Source organism: Lucilia sericata, unplaced genomic scaffold (genome assembly GCF_015586225.1).
Source record: "Lucilia sericata isolate MDLA Ls3-8-SP2 unplaced genomic scaffold, ASM1558622v1 Contig000084F_arrow, whole genome shotgun sequence".
NCBI classification, from domain to species: domain Eukaryota; kingdom Metazoa; phylum Arthropoda; class Insecta; order Diptera; family Calliphoridae; genus Lucilia; species Lucilia sericata.
In genome coordinates this window covers 419,017-435,888 of record NW_023994117.1, presented here as the reverse complement: position 1 = coordinate 435,888, position 16,872 = coordinate 419,017, and the positions used below count along the sequence as shown (strand labels likewise).

At 30.7% G+C, this 16,872-nt stretch overlaps 1 protein-coding gene across 1 annotated transcript in view; it reads right to left on the bottom strand.

Annotated features, from left to right (window-relative positions):
- Positions 1 to 10,939, bottom strand: part of LOC119599663 (nose resistant to fluoxetine protein 6) — a 45,130-nt gene extending 34,191 nt beyond the window's left edge. The window contains exon 1 of the mRNA XM_037949531.1: positions 9,577 to 10,939. Within this exon, the coding sequence (XP_037805459.1) occupies positions 9,577 to 9,973 (397 nt within the window). The 5' untranslated portion in view covers positions 9,974 to 10,939. The remainder of the gene's footprint in view (positions 1 to 9,576) is intronic.
- Between the last annotated feature and the right edge of the window lie 5,933 nt (positions 10,940 to 16,872).

Below are 16,872 nucleotides of genomic sequence, written 5' to 3'. Positions count from 1 at the left end.
TATGTTGAAACAATGAAATTATTTATTTAACTATAAAGTAAATGATGGATGTTTCGTTTTTTCTCAACTTTTTTCTTGTTAATTGTATTGTAAACTTATGAAAATGTTTGTTTATCTAATAGTTTTTGTACGGACAAAAAGCAAGACAGACGGACTGGACTGACTGACAACCAGTACTGTTTTATATACAATTTAACCATAATTTTCTTTTGTTAAACGTCACGCAACATAAAATTTCTTTCATAAACATTTTTTTTGAAGAAAAAATTACCACAAGTAGGTATTTGGGTATGAATATATTTAAGTTTTTATAAAGTTTTTGCTAGTGTCTATTATTTTCATTGTTTTTATTAATGGTCCACAATTAAGGCGCATGAAAACAAAAAACAAACAAACAATGGACTTATTATATAATACAACTATTATAAATATGTAAAATACCTACTAATAAATAGATAATAGTATTAATAAAGCTGGTAATAAAAAAACAATGTAAAATTTAATAGTTAATGCTGATTGTTTATCATATTGCTGAAATTAATTTAATTGATTTTAGAGATAAAATTAAGAGATTGCAAAAGAAATGTGAATAAAAAGATTTATACGAAAATTAGTGGAGCTAAAGTTTGCAAAATTACTTTTAGTTTTCTTTAACAAAATAAATGTTTAAAAATCAACAATATTAGCTTCTTAATTTTAGTTTAACTTAATGGCAGATGGCAAAAAGTTTATTTGTTTATTTAAATCAAGCCACGCAGCTGTCAAAATACCTAATGACAGAAGCTATTAATTATAATTTTTTTTATAAATTTATAATAAAGCCATTCAGTGTGTAAACATACATACTTGGCATATTAATTGTTTCTATTCTTATTCTTTTTAGACAATAAAATAACATTAATATTATTAACAATTTGTATTTTGTATACAATTAAACATTCATAGACACATAAATACATACACAAATAACATTTTCAAAATTCTATTATGTGAAATAACATTTCAACCCAGTTTATGAATGAATATGCATTAAATTAATCGCTGTTCTTGTCAAAATGACAGACAGCTGTAAATTTACGTGGTTGACATGTTATAACTTTATTTGCTGCAATTTGTTTATATGCAATTTTCATAAACAGATCTAATATAATTTTATGACTTTTTATGATGATTAATCTTTTGGTCAACATAAAATTGTCAACTGTTTTCTATAATATTAATAAATATGAATTTATATATTCAGTCATGCTAGTGATCTTATGATGAAGGTTCTATTATGGTTTGATCTTCAATAGATTTGTCAGCATAAGTGTTGCAAAATTTTGCTTACCATTTCTCTTCAAATCATAGTAGATTGACTATAGACTAGACTATAGGCTAGACTATAGACTATACTATAGACTATAGACTAGACTAGACTATAGACTAGACTAGACTATAGACTAGACTATAGACTAGACTATAGACTAGACTAGACTATAGACTAGACTAGACTATAGACTAGAATATAGACTAGACTATAGACTAGACTATAGATTAGACTATAGACTATAGAGTAGACTATAGACTAGACTATAGACTAGACTATAGACTAGACTATAGACTAGACTATAGACTAGACTATAGACTAGACTATAGACTAGACTATAGACTAGACTATAGACTAGACTATAGACTAGACTATAGACTAGACTATAGACTAGACTATAGACTAGACTATAGACTAGACTATAGACTAGACTATAGACTAGACTATAGACTAGACTATAGACTAGACTATAGACTAGACTATAGACTAGACTATAGACTAGACTATAGACTAGACTATAGACTAGACTATAGACTAGACTATAGACTAGACTATAGACTAGACTATAGACTAGACTATAGACTAGACTATAGACTAGACTATAGACTAGACTATAGACTAGACTATAGACTAGACTATAGACTAGACTATAGACTAGACTATAGACTAGACTATAGACTAGACTATAGACTAGACTATAGACTAGACTATAGACTAGACTATAGACTAGACTATAGACTAGACTATAGACTAGACTATAGACTAGACTATAGACTAGACTATAGACTAGACTATAGACTAGACTATAGACTAGACTATAGACTAGACTATAGACTAGACTATAGACTAGACTATAGACTAGACTATAGACTAGACTATAGACTAGACTATAGACTAGACTATAGACTAGACTAGACTAGACTATAGACTAGACTATAGACTAGACTATAGACTAGACTATAGACTAGACTATAGACTAGCCTATAGACTAGACTATAGATTAGACTTTAGACTAGGCTATAGACTAGACTATGGACTAGACTATAGACTAGAATATAGACTAGCCTAGACTATAGGCTAGACTAGACTAGACTAGATTATAGACTAGACTATAAACTAGACTATAGACTAGACTATAGACTAGACTATAGACTAGACTATAGACTAGACTATAAACTAGACTATAGACTAGACTATAGACTAGACTATAGACTAGACTATAGACTAGACTATAGACTAGACTATAGACTAGACTATAGACTAGACTATAGACTAGACTATAGACTAGACTATAGACTAGACTATAGACTAGACTATAGACTAGACTATAGACTAGACTATAGACTAGACTATAGACTAGACTATAGACTAGACTATAGACTAGACTATAGACTAGACTATAGACTAGACTATAGACTAGACTATAGACTAGACTATAGACTAGACTATAGACTAGACTATAGACTAGACTATAGACTAGACTATAGACTAGACTATAGACTAGACTATAGACTAGACTATAGACTAGACTATAGACTAGACTATAGACTAGACTATAGACTAGACTATAGACTAGACTATAGACTAGACTATAGACTAGACTATAGACTAGACTATAGACTAGACTAGACTATAGACTAGACTATAGACTAGACTATAGACTAGACTATAGACTAGACTATAGACTAGACTATAGACTAGACTATAGACTAGACTATAGACTAGACTATAGACTAGACTATACCATAGAAATGGCCAGAGCTAGACTATAGACTAGACTATAGAGCAGACTATAGACTAGACTATAGAGTAGACTATAGACTAGACTATAGACTAGACTATACATTACACTATAGAGAAGACTATAGACTAGACTATAGACTAGACTATAGAGTAGACTATAGAGTAGACTATAGACTAGACTATAGACTAGACTAGACTAGACTATAGACTAGACTATAGACTAGACTAGACTATAGACTAGACTATACTATAGACTATACTATAGACTAGACTATATGCCAGATTATAGACTAGACTATAAACTAGAACTGTATTATAGAATAGACTTTTGACTAGAAGGGTGTTACACTATTTGTCTCAAATTTTCAAAATACGACAATTATATCTACAATTCCTGTACTTCTCGAAATTCCTAAAATCAATGTTTTAATTAAATAGCAACACCCTATTATACATGTAATACCTACTCGACTTTGGGTAAAATACCTCGATTCTGTTTACTGTATTTATTTAAAATAAATTAATTTAAAACAAAAGCATTCACTAATTTATTAAAATAAATTAGAAAAAAAAGAATCAAGTTCATTACTAAAATTCTTAACTTTACGGTCATTTAAATGCAGCCTACTCTAAGCCATTGATCTTGATCATTGAATAATGATCTTACAAAGAAATAAATAAGTATGTAAGTTTAAACCAAAACAGCAGTAACACAAAATGTGCGGATACAATAAAGTTTTTTTATAAATATTTTATTTCTTGTAATTTTTAAGAAAAGTTTTTTTTATACTAAAAATAAAACTGGATGGTTTGGTATCAAGTTGTTATTTTGTTTTTGGTATAAGACATTGGATATTACGACTATTTATACAAAGTGGTTGACATACTTTTGAGATACAAAAAGACAAAAAAAACTACAACAAACTACTGACGCATTTTGTTGTTAAAGTGGTTGGTTAGTAAGTCATAATCTTCAAATATCATTATTAACATACAAAACATGATGATGAGCGTTTAAGATCACTATGATTAACAATAACAACAACATCATCATTATCAACAACTTGACTAATTAAAAGTGCAACAAACCAAATCTGGTTTTTTTGGATTTTCTGTTACAAGTTGTTGAAAAGAGTGTAGAAAAAACCCAAAACAGAAAAAAAGATTTAAAAGAAACCACTTTTATTTTCAAGATTTTGTTTTCTTTGTAAAATGAATGATGATGCATTACTATTGCTAATAATTATCATAATGTTGCGTAATATCTTGAAATATTTTTACGCTCAAAGAAAAAAAGTAGTTGGCTAAAATAATCGTATGATGAGCAGCTGAACTTTCAAAAAAATATTTCAAATTAATTTGAATATTTTTGTAGGTTGACATAAATTTTTTTATACATTCCATATGGGATGTTAATTTGAAAAATTTATGTAATATTTATATATAGGAAGTATAAAGTGGGTTAAAGGCTTTTTTTGAGATTGATTTAAAAATTAAACTTCCTTTTAATACAAAACTTACAACTATTAACAGTTGAACAAACTTTTTGCAAGTTATGAAAAGTCAAAAAATATTTCCAGAAGTTCAACACAGAGACAATGTCTAGATTAGACTTTAGACTAGACTATAGATTATACTATAATCTATACTATATACTAGACTGTAGTCTATGCTATATACTAGACTTTAGACTAGACCTTAGACCAGACTATACTGTAAAATAGCCTAGTCTATACTATAGACTATACTATAGATTATAGTCTAGTCAGTCCATAGTATAGTCAGTCCATAGTCTAGTCAGTCTATAGTCTAGTCAGTCTATAGTCTAGTCAGTCTATAATCTAGTCAGTCTATAGTCTAGTCAGTATATAGTCTAGTCAGTCTATAGTCTAGTCAGTATATAGTCCAGTCAGTCTATAGTCTAGTCAGTCTATAGTCTAGTCAGTCTATAGTCTAGTCAGTCTATAGTCTAGTCAGTCTATAGTCTAGTCAGTCTATATTCTAGTCAGTCTTTAGTCTAGTCTATAGTCTAGTCTTTAGTCTAGTCTATAGTCTAGTCTTTAGTCTAGTCTATAGTCTAGTCTATAGTCTAGTCTATAGTCTAGTCTATAGTCTAGTCTATAGTCTAGTCTATAGTCTAGTCTATAGTCTAGTCTATAGTCTAGTCTATAGTCTAGTCTATAGTCTAGTCTATAGTCTAGTCTATAGTCTAGTCTATAGTCTAGTCTATAGTCTAGTCTATAGTCTAGTCTATAGTCTAGTCTATAGTCTAGTCTATAGTCTAGTCTATAGTCTAGTCTATAGTCTAGTCTATAGTCTAGTCTATAGTCTAGTCTATAGTCTAGTCTATAGTCTAGTCTATAGTCTAGTCTATAGTCTAGTCTATAGTCTAGTCTATAGTCTAGTCTATAGTCTAGTCTATAGTCTAGTCTATAGTCTAGTCTATAGTCTAGTCTATAGTCTAGTCTATAGTCTAGTCTATAGTCTAGTCTATAGTCTAGTCTATAGTCTAGTCTATAGTCTAGTCTATAGTCTAGTCTATAGTCTAGTCTATAGTCTAGTCTATAGTCTAGTCTATAGTCTAGTCTATAGTCTAGTCTATAGTCTAGTCTATAGTCTAGTCTATAGTCTAGTCTATAGTCTAGTCTATAGTCTAGTCTATAGTCTAGTCTATAGTCTAGTCTATAGTCTAGTCTATAGTCTAGTCTATAGTCTAGTCTATAGTCTAGTCTATAGTCTAGTCTATAGTCTAGTCTATAGTCTAGTCTATAGTCTAGTCTATAGTCTAGTCTATAGTCTAGTCTATAGTCTAGTCTATAGTCTAGTCTATAGTCTAGTATATAGTCTAGTCTATAGCCTAGTCTATAGTCTAGTCTATTGTCTAGTATATAGTCTAGTCTATAGTCTAGTCTATAGTCTAGTCTATAGTCTAGTCTATAGTCTAGTATATAGTCTAGTCTATAGCCTAGTCTATAGTCTAGTCTATAGTCTAGTCTATGATTGTTTGAAAATCGATTTATGAAACCCTAATTTATACAGTGCATATTTTTTGAGTGTAATTTTATTTCCAATTGCAATAATGGATTTAATAATGAAAATATAGATTTTAGTAAACTTTATATACGGTTGTAAATTTGCTATTTGTATGCAATTACAGTTTATTTCAACAATTCTAATTCACTTAATGACTTAAGAATTTTTAATAGTTTTTACTTAAAAGGTGTTGTATGGTTGGCGGCTAAATCCAAACTTTAAAATATCAACTACTATAACAATGACGTTTAATTTGCTAAAGATGTGGTTTAGAATTTTTATTAAAACATAAGTGCAAGTCCTTCAAAGCATGAATAACTACAAACGACTCGGCTCCAGTAAACAACTTCAATGGTTGTAAACGTTTGCTCGTTGCAATAAATGACCGGGGCTTTAAATAATTGACTTTTTGGCAAATGTTTAATTTTGTTTCATTTTACTGTTTATATTTGTTTATGGATTGAAAACAACCTTGTAGCAATAATTAAAACACAATTAAATATGGGTTTTTAACCTATTTTCAAAATATGTAACACTAAAATCTACTTTAACTGCTGCCAGTTAAATTGAATTTGATTTTAGGTTTTACGACAACGATTGAGTGCGGTAAACTTATTATGTACTATTATTATGTTTAAATAAAACATAAATTTATTTTCCACCAAAATCTGGGTTAATTTAATTAAATTTAATTGAAAGTGTTAATTATTTTTTTTTTACCAAGACATGTTTCGTATTAAATTTTGACAAACCTTTAACGTGTTACGTTTACGACCATTGTGTTTGGTAAACGAATCAAAAATTTTATTATTATATTTAACTTAATAATTGTTAAATTTGAAAAATTATGTAAAAAAAATTTATAACTGTTTGGTTTGTAATAAAATACTTATGTTAGGCTTGGAGGTAAAGAAAGGTATGTATGTTCACATCTATCAAATATTACACATAATTTGACAATATTACTGAAATCACTTTAAATTTGTATAGCCTGTTGCACTATATTAGTCCTTCACTAACATTAAAGTTCACCAATAGGTTCTGTCTCGATTAAGCTATGTCCGTCCGTTTAACCTTCGTCTGTTTATGTAAACCTTGTAATCAAATTATAGGTCAGGATTTTTAAGGTAATTTGGTATACGTACGTATAATCTTTAGCTCATTGACAAACTTAATTGAGTTTGGTTGAAATTGGTTCAGTCCCTATAAAAACTTCACTACGATATTTCATATAAATACCCATAACTATGTTATTTATGCAGACATTGTAATAATTTAGCCTAGATCAATATTACGGGCCCCATAGTATTAGTACAAAATCGACACAAATACAAAGTAACCTCAATGTTATAACGATCGGTCTATCATTGGCCACAGTCCTCCTCTAAAGCCACTATAATAAGTAAAAGTAGTTTATCGTCTATTTATAAGCCGCTTATTCAAATACATAATTTTTAAAAAAGAAATTATGAGGAACGAACCATTCAAGGATATAGCCCTCTTAAACCAGAGGAATTGGTATACTTCAACTTAAAAATAAGTTGAATCTCAAGGACTCAGGGATTTCTCGAAAAAGGAAGAAGATATAACAGAGGTTAAACCTTTATTTAAAGTCGATAGATTGAACTTTTAGATGATATAACAGATTTTATAAATCCTTCTGCCTTCGTGCTGTCCTAACTTCTCAAATATGACTAAAAATGGGTGTTTTTTAAATTTTAAGACACGATATATCGAAAAAACTGTTATTATGGACAAATTCTGAGCGCAGATCAAATTCAAAGTAGAAATTCATACACTGGGGTCTCTGGAACAAAAATGTATTGACATGAGTTATTGGCGTACATTTTTGCAATCATAAAACTTTACCCCTGTAAACATTATTGGAGTACATGAACCGTTTAGTAGTCCTACTTAATGCAGCCATGGACTAAGTTTATGCATGTCTCATATATTTGGGTTAGTTTAAGACTAGTGCTAGTTCTTTCTAGAGTACTCTTTAAACGAGTGTGTGGAGTAGCCCCAATTTTTGCAGGTTATGTTCAGACTAATACAAATAATATAATTTGTTAATAAATTATCAAGGCTTTCATTTGTGGAATTCCTGGTAAAATATTTATACGAAAAAATATATTCTCGTTCTAGTAAATTAAGAAATAAATGTAAGATTTAAGAAATATTGGCATTTATAATGTTTCGTATATCGAATCTACTAGAACTCAACTCTGAAGAGTGAAGAAATCCCTGTAATATCGAAGCCCGCAACCTGAAAGATTATGTTGAGATTCAGCTGAATCGTTAGTTAATTCATTTGAGTTAATTCATTTTGTAATTCTGGTTGTTACTAATGCAAATATTGGTGTTGCACCTAAAGAAGTATATAGTATGTTCTGTGAAATCGAACATTAGGGAGTTAATTCATTTTGTAATTCTGGTTGTTAATAATCCAAATATTGGTGGTGGACCTACAGAAGTATATAGTATGTTTTAGGTTCTACTGAGACTCTATGATATGTATCAGTCGAACAGTTTGTCCGTCTGTTGAAAACGCGATATAATCCGAACGGAAGGAGTTAGAGTACTGAAATTGGTATTGAAAATTGATTTATATCGGTTCACGATTCCACCTAGACCCTACATAGTGGACCTTGAGTACGTTAGTTTCATTCACTAAGAAATTATTTTGTGAAGTATGCCGAAGATAGAACCTTATTAAAATTAGAACATTAATAAAATTAAGAACCAAAATCTATCTTCCAAATTTTATGAGGATCGGAACATACTTGGCCCAATTCCTCATATGAGCTCTCTTACACAAGATTAAATATTAAAAAAATCTTCCATGACTATAATAAATGAGTAAAAATCGGCAATAAATGTCTTAAAGACGTCAATTAACTTTAATTGTAGTTTTTGCATAAGGCCGTAAAGCTCAGAAGATATCAGTAGGAAGGGATGAGCGATTCAGTGATTTCTAAAGAACATCGATCTCAGTGAACGTGATTTTAAAATTAGTGTTCTTTAAAATAATGAATTAAATGATTATTAAATATCAAGAACCTTTCCTTGCGAATATCAAGAACCAACATATCGCCCTTGGACTTGTACTTTAGAAAAACAAATATGTATAGCCTTAAGAAAAATTTATTTTTCTACAACTTTTTAATCTTAAATTTTTCATCATCAGAGGCTTGTCATTAATTTTATAATATCTTCTTGCTATCAGAATAGATTTTTGCGGTGTTTTAGATGAAATAAGTTTCGTCAAGACCACCCCCCCCCCCCAGATATCCAACAGACTTTTATGTATCAATATAACAAATTACATATCAAATAAAAACCATTTAATTTCAAAGTATTTCTACTTAACTTTAAGAAACTCTTACAAGTCAAATTAAAATATTTTTATGTTTGTTTCACAAAAGATCTTTAAATCTTGTTTTAAAAATCCCCTAAATCAAATTACATATTATATTATGACAAAAACTTACTCTTAACAGACCACAATGTGGAATTGCTTAATCCTTGTAAATATTTATAAATATCCTGTGAACAATTTGTTGAAAATTCGCTTCTAATATTAATCCACTGTGAAGCGATGACATTCAGATCGAATACATTAAGTAAATCCTTAAGGCGTAATGTATTCGTTAAATCGATATTAGTCACTATGCCAGCATCCGAGGGTGTTGCAGAATTTATTGAAAGGTTTACCTCGTGAAGACGTAAATTTAAAGGAGTTATTTGATCACTACTAACACTGAGCAGATTTGTTATATTTGTTAATTTTGTCAATTCACTGGCATTATTTTGATCGATGGCTGCCTGAGTCCAAGTGATATGGACTAGCAGTACAGCCCATAATAGGCTTAAATTAAACACATGCATTTTTGTTTTATTTTAATTATAATTATTGTTGTATTTTTTTCGGATTTCGTTAAAATATTTGTTTTAAATTATTACGGTTTAAATGACAAAAAATTATTTTTTGGTAAAAAAATAACTTTCACTTTAGCCAAGAGTAAATATTTGTTTACACCATTTATTTGATTTATTTGTTTAATAATTTTTTTTTTATTACTAATATTTATTTTTTTCTTCTTGATTTTTTTCACAATTTTATTATGCAATATTTAATTATTTATATTTATTTTTTGTTTTCTTAATAATTTTTTCATAAAATTTGGTAAATTTTATTTTAAAGAACTTTTTTTTGTAAAATTTTAAAATTCGTAACGTATTTTTTACGTTGTTCTTTTAAATTTTTTTAATAATTTTCTTTTCGCTTTTAACTTTTACTTTCCGTTTGGTATATTTCAACGTTTTGTTGCCATTAAAACAAGCGCGTTTTAAATATGGAACGACCGACCGACTTGTCCGATCGCACGATTATGAATTGCGTCTGCGCGTCTTCAACGCTTATAAAAATATGCTAAATATTTCAACACGCACCACAGCTCGCTCGGTTTCAGCTTCAGCCTCAGTTTTAATCTCAATTTAAGTTAACACAAGACAATACAATACAAACTCATAGATACAATTTTACTTAAGTATCGAGTAGTTTTTTTCTTCTTCTTCTTCTTCTTTACATCTAACCATTCATTCATTCACACACAGATAAAAATTTCAAGATAAATAAATAAAAATGATAAAATTTTACTGTAAATGAGAGACAAAAATAAAAGTACGAGTGATATTTTCGTTTGTTGTTGTTATTATTGTTGTTTCTTTTATTTATTTTTGATTTTTGGTAGTTGGTTGTAAAAGGCGTAAAAACGTTTTGTTGGCGACCTTTAATTATGAAAATCCAATGGAGTAAAAATTGTATCTAACTATCTGTTGGGTGTTGCGCGTCTTAATGGTTCGACAAACGAAAGTGAACTGAAGCCGTTTGTTTTCTTCTTTCGTTGGCGAAAAGTTCAAGCTGGAATTAGTTGTGTGTTGCAGTACTTTTATATTTTTTGGTTTTTTAAAAAAAATGTTCAATTTTTATTTTATTGTGTGTGTGTTTTCATGCGGGGATCGTTTGTATGACTTGCATATTGTAACACATTCACTCACTGGATATGTTTTTCATTCATTCAGTCAGTCAATCAGCCAACCAGCCAGCCAGTCAGTCATGCAGTTGTTCACTTAACTAATAGATCCATTTGTTTACCTTTTAATGCTGCAAATGTTTTTTAAGTACCAACAGCAGCCAAAGTCTACACAATTTCCTTGTCACTTTTATTTGGTTGATTTGGTTACCGAGATAGGTTTTAGAACATGCAATAAGTGGTAATATATGGGTGCTGCTTTCGAGTGGTTTCCTTCGAGAATGTGGACGCTAGCACTAAGTTTGGTAGTCGTCTTGATAATTTTGATGGCGTAATACCAACAAATTTTCAGGGTAATGGAGACATAAACCTGCCGTAACGAACTCGAATATTCTCAGACTGGTCATGAGTGGTCTTATATTCAGGTGTTTTGGACCAGGTGTACTGTGGTCTTCATCTCTAAAGAGAAAGACCTCACACACAAATCGGAAAGATTTAAGCGTTTCTGAGACACAAACACGTTAGGGATATTCGAATTATCTTGAAACTAAATTAGTTATTAAATCACCATCGGATGTATTTGCTATAGCTGGTTCTTGACTTTAGAATGAGGAAACTGCTTATGTTCCATTAGCAACTTTCAAATTTGTCGCAGGTCTGCGCTCATGATTGCGCTTTCACAACTGATAAACGTAATGTTAGGATAAACTGGCTATGGCTTATTCTAACCTTTAAAGTTAAGAAACTGTGTTTGTTGTCCCCTCCGGTGCATATTACCTTGATGATCTTCTTCCATCTTGATGTGATTGCAATCCGGGGAAAAGCGGTGCTATCAGTACTTTTTGTCTGCTTGGACTATAAACTTTTAGTGCCATATAATATGTTACCGCGGGAACATGGCAGTGTTTCGTACGTTGACTTCTTCCGGTTATTGGAGAGGTTCCCTTGGGGTACACATGGTTCCTGTGGCTTAAACTTCGACTCTCGGGAAGAGAATGTTGGTTAAAAGACTGTTACTCAGTGAAGTCTATACATATTCCGGAAAAAGTTTGGTAATGTTGCCGAAAAAGACAACAGATAACCCATTGAGTAGTGGCTGTGGGACCAAAGTATTCGACGAAATTAGGGAGGAAACCATTCTCTTAACATAAGGGAATTTTAAGGGTATCACAATGGGCCACAAGGCCTCCGAGTGAGCAACCTATGTAACCTAACCTATGTTATCATGTTCAGATGATACCATAAATATGTCCTTCTTTGTCCATGTTCTTCTATGTCCTATGTTATCATGTTCGGATGATACCATAAATATGTCCTTCTTTGTCCAGGTGTGTTAAGGCTTTGCTCTGTTCATACTTGCTTACCACAGTGTGGTAGGTAAGAGTAAATAAGTGAGTAAGAACTTGAATTTAGCTTAGAATTTGTATTTAGCTTAATAGATTTTTATTTCGGTTACCGATTACATTTCTAGGTGCTGTTGCCGAATCAACAGAGACCATTCCATCTGTGTGGTTATAAATGAAAGTAAAGTTTTTGCATATCGGAAATTAAGCAACGGGACAGCAATGGCCAATTGTTTAGATAGTTCGTATACTTGAGCAAGGTGCTTTTACATGAAACGGCGGACCACCTGCGTACACAAAGGGCAGTGGTGAGTCGTCTAACAACTCAGTCAGTGATTATAAAAGTACCACCGTTAAATAAGGCCGTCATGGAAGGTATTCACGTAAAGCACTTCAACTTAAGTTGCAATTGTTTAGCACTGCTTAGGTCATTCTAAAATTCATAAGTCTGTCTACTTAGAGGATAAAACTCATGATCCCCGTTGTCGTATCATGAGTACCTACGAGCTACAGCTAACCAAAAACTTCCAAGTTGCTCTAAAGACTGTCACTGTGCTACACCATCTACATGAGAAAACGAATGTACCCAGTCATGGAACATAAGGTTATGTTTACAAAACAGGTACTACTTTGATGACTAACTATTCCAGCATACCTGAAGAACATACGAAGTTATATGCAGGAGTCAACGGATCGTACTTCTCATATAGTGGCATTAAACGACGTTATTAATATGGCGGTTGTCCGCCGTCGAAATTCAAGAAATTCTGCTGCGGAAATCAAGAGTAATTGTGGCTGAACTTAGGTCATTATAGAAAACCAGGTTCAATACTACAATTTCTACAAATCTTGTGTTAAGGATCTTTTTGTTAAACTTCCTTCCGAATTTTTGTGGTTCTGATTATACTTATTACAAAACTACTTATCATATAATAAGTTCCGAAGACTAACCATTGGAGAATACTAAAGTTATTACTCCTTCAATCATTAAAGATATTTAATTTCCAAATTTTTTACGATTTATGTAAATGGTGTAATATTTCTTAAGTGATTATATTAAATATTTTGTTTTTTTTTTTTGGTACACGAGTATGTATGTGGTAATGTTTGTTGGGTTTTATTACTGTCTTTAACTTACTAGAGTCGATAGATGGATGGCTGGCTGTTAGCTTGTATTTTCTCGATTTTAAAGTTTTCTGGCCAAACAAACGTTATGATGCAAATGTTTTGTAGTATATTGTCAAAAAGATAACAATAAAACGAAAACACGTAATAATATTTAACATACATTAAAACAAATATGTGTTGGTTTTTCAAAAAAATACTTTTCTTAAAGTGTCGGTTATATCTACAACTCTATATATCACTCTCTCTCTCATATCAGTTGATTTTAAATTGAGTCTCGAATTTGAAATTCAAATAAATATTTCCATATAAATTTGTTAAATAAGGAATTTGACCTGTTAATAAGTTTTATTAGTATTAATCTGAATACAATTTCTTTTAATCTCACGTATTTAAATTTAATTTGAAATACAAAAATGTGAAATAGGAAATTGAAGTAAATTGAATATTTTGTGTTGAAATGATAATGATATCAATTGGTAAGAACACTGATATAAATGGTAAGACAATTGTATTCAGATATAAATGTACATAAGAATTGAAATGGTTGCAGTGCTGGATTTTCTCAAAATCTGCTGATTTTAAATAGAGGTAAATTACACGCCAACAAATTTTTAACGAAGAGAGCAAAGTATATTTTTATAAATATTAAGCTATGTTGATTACGAATCTGTCTTTAAATATCTCGAAAACCTAATGCGGTGCATGTATACTTTGGACTCTAGATTATAGCTTTCTTTAAATGTTTTGGCATGTGTTATTAAAAACTACAAATATTTATATTGCGATTACTATATAATTATATAAGAAATTTACTCCATTCCAAAATTCCATTACGAATCGGTTGGAAGGATCACTAAAATCCTATGGAGTGAACCCAACGAGAGCTATTCGAGCAGACTTCTCAGAATGAACTCTTGGAAGCAATGTTATTCCAGTTATTACATTCCTCAGAAACTTTTGGATTGGAAAAATTCTAAGGAACTATAATACGTCCAGGTAACTAAGTTTCTGAACATTGTTTCATAGACCGCTATATATGGTTTCTAACCATAATTTTCCATGAAAATTACCCGATAGTGATCTAGATTATTATACTCTCTCCTTTTAGCCTTACTTAACCCTCTATTGGGCCTAATTAGAACTCTCATACATGGAAGATCACATAAGAGTCCTTATTTTATACCTCAGAACTTATATTCAATCTTCTTAGGTGAGTTACATATGTCTGGTAAAGCTTCGCTTAAGATGTTTAGATATAAATCCGGCGTTTCACTGTCTTCTCTACGTGATCTACATCTGTCAAAATACATAATGCAACGAACTTAATGTGGGTCAATCCCTCTTCTCTTTTGGTCCTATCATTCCGTTACTACAACTAGCTGTTGGCTGTCATCGCTTGATTTAAAATTTATCGGGTAAACTTTCTTAAATTCTTTTTATAGAAAATATATCATTGCCAACTATCCCCAGTAACCCGGTGCCCACTGGAAGATAAGTTAATTATGGCTCTTTAATAGTTAATATGTTCTAAATGTCACCTTGGAATAATGAAACTATGGCTTAGACGAACGGATCAAACAAATGTAGAGCATGCGGAGAGAACAGAAATTTCCAGGTTTTCGTCGAAATTGGATCCAAATTTCAGGGGGGGCGATATTATTTCATATATAACATATTTCAGGAACATTATAACATATAAAGACTATTAAGGATTCGCTTCCAAAGAAGTTTATATGGTACTCTGATAGTATATATGGTAATAAAATTATACATCCATTCCTTTACCAAGTTTAGAGTCTCCTATGTAACAACAAATTACCATGAAAGCTTACTTAAGTGATGCACCAGCCATAATCTTCTAAATGGGTCCAATCTCAAACAAATTTCGACATTAAAAACTACAAAATTAATTCCCTTTCAAGAAATTTCCTAGAAATATCATTTCACTGTTTGCTATGATTCACAAAAAACTATTACATATATAAAAAATCAATATTTTTGAAAAACCCAATTTATGTATTCAATATTCTGTATTGAAATATAAATTTGTTTTAATTATTAGCACTAAAATATTAGTTAATATTTTGGGTTTTCTGAGGTTAAATTTAGAAAAATATTACTGATTAGTCACTATTTATACCCTACACCACTTTGGTGGGGAGGGTATATTGGGTTTGTGCTGATGTTTGTAACATACAAAAATATTCGTCCTATACCCACCTTAAAGTATACCAATAGGCTTAGAATCGTTTTCTGAGTCGATTAAGCTATGTCCGTCCGTCCGTCTGGCTGGCTGTCCATGTAAACCTTGTGCGCAAGTTACAGGTCGCAATTTTCAAGATAATTGGATGAAATTTGGCACACACACATTTTGGCCCAAGGACGAAGCCTATTGAAAATGGTTAAAATCGGTCAATTATTTCACCTAGCCCTCATACAACAGAACCCCCCGAAAAGGGCTTCTGAGCTCATAATTATGTTAAATATAGCTGTATATTGATAAAAATAACTAAGTTTTATACAAGTCTTGATGACTTCGCCAAATTTCATAAAGATCGGGCCTTATTTGACTCTAGCTCCCATGCAAAGTCCCCTTCAGAAAATTACTTCAATACCCAAAATTAACTTATAAACACAAATATTGCGATGAAATTCAGCACAAATAAATATTAAATAAATATTATATAAATACATTTACAAAACTTTATCGGGTTTGGTCCATATTTGCCCCTAGCCCCCCATATAAAGCCTCTTTCAGAAAATTAGTTTTTCATCCATAAATTGCTTAAATGTATCGGAACAAGGTAATATTGAAGATATATGCTTTATTATGAAAAATAAATCACATTTAATATTCATAACTGGTGTTGGGTATCATATGGTCGGTCACGCCCGACTATACTTTCTTACTTGTTTTGTTTAGAAAATATTTAATTGAAATTTAGCTTAAATTAACCTTGAACCCGAAAAAAATTATTGTTTTGAATCAAAGAAAGACTTCTTTATAAAACCATATACAATTTTTTTTAATTGAGTCCATGGAATATTTTCAACAAAACTTTAGCAAAAAAAACATCCTTGTTTTATCATAAAACCAGAAATAATTATAACAAAAGAAAATTTTAAAGAATAAAATTACACAAAAAGGGAACTGTTAAATAAAGCAAATTATTTATACAAGTTTTAAACCGGTTGTAAGTATCTAAAAGATATTTAAGTACCTTACATGGTACGTACGTACACCTAACCATACTTAAAGTATTAACTGTATCTTTGTGTT